The 6,658-nt window shown below is 64.3% G+C and overlaps 1 protein-coding gene across 4 annotated transcripts in view; it reads right to left on the bottom strand.

The window, feature by feature from the left end:
- Nucleotides 1-1,341: 1,341 nt before the first annotated feature.
- The window catches only part of USP20 (ubiquitin specific peptidase 20), a 50,216-nt gene continuing 44,899 nt past the window's right edge, over nt 1,342-6,658 (bottom strand). For all 4 annotated transcript variants that reach the window (XM_040482624.1, XM_040482623.1, XM_040482626.1 and 1 more), the window contains 5 exons: nt 5,647-5,755; nt 4,666-4,768; nt 3,284-3,355; nt 2,716-2,892; nt 1,342-2,573 (listed from right to left, as the gene is read on the bottom strand). In XM_040482624.1, the coding sequence (XP_040338558.1) occupies nt 2,732-2,892; nt 3,284-3,355; nt 4,666-4,768; nt 5,647-5,755 (445 nt within the window). In that variant the 3' untranslated portion in view covers nt 1,342-2,573; nt 2,716-2,731. The remainder of the gene's footprint in view (nt 2,574-2,715; nt 2,893-3,283; nt 3,356-4,665; nt 4,769-5,646; nt 5,756-6,658) is intronic.

The following is a 6,658-nucleotide window of genomic DNA, read 5'->3' as shown; positions in this document are numbered from 1 at the left end:
GGGGGGGGGGGGAGCTGGCAGGAGGGAAAGACAGGAAGGGGCCTCCCCTGCTGCCCTGCCCGGTGGGTGCTTCCCGTCCCCACCCAGTCCGCAGTCCGTGGGGTGAACATCCACAGCCTCCTCTTTTGTCTCGGGATTCCAGCACCTAAGTTTGGCCGAGCCACTTAAAACCTGGTGTTTCTTTTTAAGATTTATTTGGAGAGAGTGCCTGTGTGTGAGCGGGGGAGGGGCAGAGAGAGGGAGGGAGAGAGAATCCACAGGCGGAGACCGCAGGTTCCACGCTGTCAGCGCAGAGCCTAACTCGGGGCACAATCTCACGAACCGTGAGATCATGACCTGAGCCGAAACCAAGAGACGGACGCTGAACGGACTGAACCAGCCCAGCGTCCCAAAGCCTGGTGCTTCGAGGGAAGACGTAAAGCATTTTCAGGCCCAGTGGTACCTCGCAATCTCTCCCCCACCTTCCTGTAATGCAGTGACTGAGTGTCTCCAAAACTCCGAATCAACAGAACTGGTTCACTCTCATCCTCCAAGGTAAGCAAGAAAAGCCAGTCGTGAAATCTGCACCATGGGAATTCTGTGTAGACGACGTTCTGATGCGAGCAAAGCTAAAGATACTGCTTAGACACAGACGCACGCAGCCACGGAGGCCAGGGGCTACCTCTGGGGTGGGGTGAGGTGGCAGGCGTGCTCAGGAGGGACCCACAGCAGTCCGTGGGGACCGGTGATGGTGACGCCGAGGAACCGTTCTCGGCGCTGAACGTGCTTCTGCACACTCACGTGTGAGGGGATCTCACGAGCATGTGTGTTTCAAGTTAACACATAAAAACCGCCAATTCTTCTCTCCTCACCAGACCCCAGGTACGAGTAGCAACAAAACCACCCCAAACCGTGGGGCAAATAAAACACGAGCGTCACTAAACGTCAGGGAGCTGGACACCGGCCACCGCGATGCAGTGACGCCGGCACAATGTCGGCTGTGCGCCGAGGGAAAGGTCCCCGGGGCCGTGGGCGTCCTTGCCCGGCCCAGGGAGGGCGGCCCCTGCTCGGTGCGGCGTTACTCGGAGTGGCCAGGGCGCAGCGCCAGGAGGGGACCGGCCTGTGGGATGCGGGGCCTCGACACCCGCCCCCCCACCCCCCGGCCCCCGCCCCTGCTTCTCTGGGGCCGGGAAAGGCCGGCGCGTGTAGGCAGACTCCTCTTCCTCTTCCGCTCCTGCGGCTTCCAGACACCGGTTCAGAGCCACGCGGAGGCCCCCGCTGGCACAGCTATCGGTGACGCCGATCACCCCGGCTCCGCAACCCCCCGACCCCCCGCGCGGACGCACAGACGACAGCGTGGGCTGTGGGAGACGCATACGTATTTATTATGACATTCTGGACACAAACGAGGCCGCGCAGACCTGGGGCGAGCTCACAACCTGGCGCGGAATCTGTGCGTCCCGGCCAGGGTGACGTGCGGCCGCCCGGCTCTGAGGCGCGGTGGCCGCTGCGGCTCTCTGAAGACTGTGACAAAGGTCAAGGGATTCCACAGCGGCTGGTTCTTTGATCACATGCTGCCTCGGTGGGGAAGGAGCCAGGTAGAGACGGCAGGAGCGAGCTGCGAGCTTCAGCTTCGAGAGCCTCGGGGCTCTGCCTGAACGGCCTGGCAGTTCCACCGACATCTGCTTCTACGGAGACTGAAGGCCACGGCGTGTGGGGGCTTCGGTTCCAGGACCCCTTCCCCATCCCCCACTCCCTCTGGCCCCGGGGGCAGCCGCCCCAGCTGCTTCATCCAGGGGCTTCAGTGCCGCGGGAAGCAAGACCCAGGCCCCCCGTGCTCACCCCGACCGCCCCAGCCGCGGCCTCGCTCGGCATCATCCAGAACATACTTCCACGACGGGTGCGCAACAGTGCGGGGAGAAAGGGGTAGCTTATGTTTTGTAGCGCCAGCCCCCAGGGAAGCCGCGTGAGCAGCAAGAGACAGTGACAGCGGGGGACCTCTGTCTCGTCATCCGGTTCCCCGGTGGGGGCAAGCTCCAGCCAATCCGTGGGCAGCACAGGGACGGAGCTGCCTCCAGGAACCATCTCTACTGACAAGTCCTACCCCCACCCCGGATCCCGATCGCGCGTGAGTCGTTAGTGTGCAGGAGAAACGCTGACAGCAGTGTGGGACTCCGGAGCCTGTCTGTGACCACGGAGTCGGGCGAAGCGGGGCCCAGGGAGGAGCTGGCCCCCGCACCCCGACCTCGCGTGCTCGGCACCCTGCTCCCCAGCTCTGGGCTGTGAGTCCGGGTGCTGGACGGCCACGGTCCCTGACTGCGAGCCCCAGGGACAAAAGCTGGGCCCGAGTTAGCGCGAGGGCAGGTTGGGGACACAACGCTTGTGGCACACGGGGACGGACACCCAAGTTAACGAATGTCGCGGAGCCTCGGCCGTTTGAACAGCCTGCGGTGGATGCGCTTCCCGGTTGTGGCACGACTCACTTGAACCGAAACAACTTTTCTGCCTCTTTACACATCTGGGTTTCCAAAGTGGCCGGCCCGTCTTCGGGGTACAAACGCGCCCTCTGCCGGGAGGAGGGCGAAGGCAGGGGCCTGTGGGGACACTTGGGGCACTCAGCCCGGCAGGGCCCACGGGAGGGTTTCTCCCAACAGCCTCCCGGAAGGTGTGTTCGGGGACGCACTCTTCCAACACGCCAGGGACACGAGAGGGTCTCTGGAAAGGGAGGGGACTTACAGACTGGCCCACCAAGTCACACGGCCCGGGTCTCGGCTTCGATCTTCTGCTCCCCGTGTAAGCTCTCTGGGTCCTGGAGCTGGGCCACACTCTGTCGGATGGCGATCTCGGGGCCACCGCCATACAGGTTGTTCAGGTAGACCCAGGTCTCCTCCGAAATCTGCCCATAGTCTGCTCCTGCAGGGCCCAAGAGGGCACCGGGTCGGGGCCGGGCTCACGTCTGCCCCCTCACTCCCTTGGTGATGCCATGGTCTTCGGCAGTGGGGGCTCTGGGAGGTGCAGGCCCCGAAGGGGAGGGAGCGCAACTATGCGTTTCCGTGCAAAGCGGTGAAATGCAAATCCAGGATGCCCCAGCAGGACGTCTGTGCTCTGAGGACCCCAGAGGGTGCATCTCTGCGCCCCATTTCCGGGGGTATGGGGTTCACACAAAGGGCAGGTGGAGGCCGACACAGGGCATGGGTGTGAGCGGCGGGGGCTCCTGGGAAGACTGTGACTGGCAGCTGGGGGGCGGGGATGGGGGGGAGCCCGGCTGGCCCAGAAGGCCAGGGCTGGAGCCGGCGAAACTCACCCTGCTTCAGTTGAATGTGGCCGCTTCCCCTGGCCTGTGCGATCCTGCTGTTGTCAATGGGCCCGGGGGGCTCTGGAACAGAAACAGCTCAGGCTCAGGACCTCTGGGCCTCTGCAGCGGCGGGAAGAAACCCCAGCACCGCCCCCCCCCCCCACCGCCCCCCAGCCCTCCGCTTCTCAACAGGTAAGAGCCATTCTCAAGGCGTCACTCCAACACCTGTGGCCCCCGAGAGGCTGTCCGGGCCGCAGGGGGTCAGTGTGACGTCCTTCCAGGGGCAGGTGCGTGCTCGTGCGGGGAAGTCTGAGAGCCAGAAGGGACTCGTAGCATCCCTGGAGCCCGCACGGGGGACTTCAGGGACCCACGAGCTAGTTTCAGACCCCTCACTGTGGACGGCAGCTGCCACGCGCCGAGCACCCTTCCCGAAACCTCATGGAAGCCTCGACCACCTGATCTGCGAGCCGTCACAGAAGCAGGGGAAGTAACAGCCCAGGTAAGAGCTGGCAGGAATAAGGCTGGGCCCGGAGGTAGGGCTGTAGCTCCAGAGCCCGTTTCTCCATCAGAGCCAAGCCCGACTGCCTCCACCAACACTAGGGAGGCCTCGGGGTGTCCCTGGGACCTTGCCGCCTGGCACGGGCTGGACAGCGGTGAGGTCCCTCCCTCCCTCCCCTTTCCCAGAGTCCTGGCTGGAGCTTATGCCCTGAAAGGCAAATGTCCCGTTCACAGAACCCACTGGCTCTGCCGCCCCTGCCAGGTCCCCAAGCCCCGGTCTGGGAGCCCAAGTGTGGGGCTTGAGGGTGGTGAGGGTGGCCGCAGGCAGGCCAGGGCTCAGGCTCGGCTGTTTCTGACTGCAGGGGACTGTAGAGGGCTCTGGGAGCTGCCTTGTGATGGGGCCTGTCTCCGCCTCTGTAAGTCATGGGGTCAGAGGACACTGTGTCCACTGTCTTTCCTAAGAGCTTGAAGCCATCTATCCACTAAAATCTAGTATTTAGGGCAAGAGAACCCTCAAAGGAAAGGGTCTGGCAGGAGGAAAGAACGGCCTCCTCTGGGCACCAGCAGGGACGGGAGAACAGGAGAGAAGGGGAGGGAAGGGGTGGAGCCAGACAGCTTCTCTCCCACTACAGCAAGAAGGCGTGGCTCCGGGACACTGGGTGGCCTGGCCCCCGCTAGCTAGCCCGGTGGGGACAGCGACCCTAGCATGCCGGGCTGGAATAACACCCGTGCTCTCCGCTCCTCCAGGCGGCAGGCACTCGCCGAAACCTGCTGGGCAGCCACCGACCACCCCAGGCACCCCCTCTCCCGCCTCCTGGGGCCCTCCCCGCAGATCTGAAGCCCCAGGGCCCTCCCAGCGGGTGGGCGGAGTGCCAGGCCAGTGCTCCACTCACCATTGTCCTTGCCCTTGACAAAGGCTTCCCACTCCCGGAACCACTGCATGCTGATGCAGTAGATGACGCTGGGGGACTCCTCGGCCTGGAAGGCTTTGTTGAGCTGGGCCGGCCCGGGGGAGCAGAGGGGAGGGTCAGCGGGATGGTCCCAGCACCCCGCCAACCCGCACCCTCGACTCTCAGAAAACACCAGATCCTCCAGGTAGAAACCGCGGGGCCCCCAGACAAGCTCAGAGGAACATCCCCCCGCGGCCCCGCCACCCTGATCTCTTTTCAAGGACTCTGATCCAAGGGAGAAGGCACGCAGATGCGGTTCTCCCGCACTTCATGGACTGCGGCCGTTCGCTCCCTCGTTAACCATTCTGACGCGTTTTCTCGTGGGCACAGAGCGCAGTGTCCTTTAAGGTCTTTCACCTACGCGTCTGCTACTGAATGATGGATGGCCCCGGGTCGCCTGTTCTGAACAGCCCCGGGGCCGGGGTGTGCCCGGGGCCCCAGCACCACACTGCCCAAACCCCTTTCCTAACACGGCATCGTCCTGGGTCCTGTTTTGCCACCTGATTTTTTTTTTCACTTAACACCCCTTTCGGGGTCAGTTGGTAGAACCCATGGTTCTCAGTAGGAGGGGGAAGGGACACTGCCAGTGTCTGGAGGTCATTTTCGTGCGGCCGGCATGGAGGCGGCCAGGGATGCTGACTGTCCTATTACCGGCAGTCCAGTCCCCACGACAAAGAACCATCCAGCCCCAAGCCACAGTGCCCGTGGCTTAACAGCACACCCGGCAGATGGACCTGAGCCTCCTGAACCCCGCCCTCCTGCTGGTAAAATCTTAAATGTCTGGCCAGGCCTCCGGCCACTCTGTTCTCCCCACAGAACAGAATGTCTTCCAGATAGAGCCTGGCTGCACGCGGCTCTCCAGTCCCCAAATCCCCGCGTGGCCCCAGCGGAGGCTAGAGGCGCCCCACCCCCACCCGCACGCACCTTAATGAAGGTGTCGATCTCAATCCGCCTGCGCTTGGCCAGTGCCTCTATCTCCACCTGGCAGATGGAGCACACATACAGATGGTTCACGGCAGGGCCGCCCCCAAACCTGCACCGGGAGGGAGGGCCAGGAGGGGGGAGCGGAGAGGGAGGGGGAGAGAGAGAGAACGCGAGCCCTGAGGGGCGGGTTCCAGTGGGGGGGGCAGCAGAACTTGCCAGAGAGCCATGACCGCCCTCCACATGGTGGGTTTCTCCTCCTCTGGGGAGGCTCCCCAACGCTGCAACCCTGGGTGCCCTGTGCACAGCCCGTTCGTTTTTCCGTCTTCCTCGCCAGTCTGGCAAGGGCACTCGTGTGCCAACACGACCACGGCACCCGGCCTGGGGCCTGCCCCGGCACAGGTGTGTCACAAACAGATGTTTAGTGGCTGAAGGAGGGATTAACGTTCTCCCTTCGTCTCTTGGCTGCTGGGCGGGAGCCCCTGTGGCCGCGGGCCCACCCGGCCAGACCCCGGGGACGATGTCAAAGGGACACAGAAGGCTGTCCCTCTGCGGGCAGGAGGGTGGAGCTCCACGGGATGTGGGGACACATCTCCCTGTGGGGCCTGGCCCACCCTCCTGCAACCGGGCGGAGTCCGCACCTGAGCTGCCAGCGGCCGGGGCGAAGCCTGTCCCGACCCGTCTGAGCACGTGCTGGGCACGGCATGTCCTGCCCACCTGTCCACAGAGCCACCTGGGCCTGAAGGCCCCCCCCCCCCCCCAGCCGGGCCTGCCCCAAGCCGGCGCTCCCAGGACTATCTGTGACAGGGGTCCAACACGCTTGCTTTTGCTTGAGCCGGTTTTGTCCCTCCTGACCGGAAGGATCCGGCTGGATGCCCACCAGTGTCTTTTTCCCTGCAGTTCGTGTGCCAGGGAAGCCCCTGCGGCCGCTTCTGTGCGGCTCTGCCCGGAGTGGAGGGCGGCGTGGGGCCCACGGTGGCGTCCGTTCCCCGAGCTCCTCCCCCGCCCCGCCTAG

The sequence above is a fragment of the Herpailurus yagouaroundi genome, unplaced genomic scaffold (genome assembly GCF_014898765.1).
Source record: "Herpailurus yagouaroundi ecotype Mexico unplaced genomic scaffold, PumYag 160, whole genome shotgun sequence".
NCBI lineage: Eukaryota > Metazoa > Chordata > Mammalia > Carnivora > Felidae > Herpailurus > Herpailurus yagouaroundi.
The sequence above is the reverse complement of the archived record's forward strand: the minus strand, read 5'-3'. Positions and strand labels throughout refer to the sequence as shown.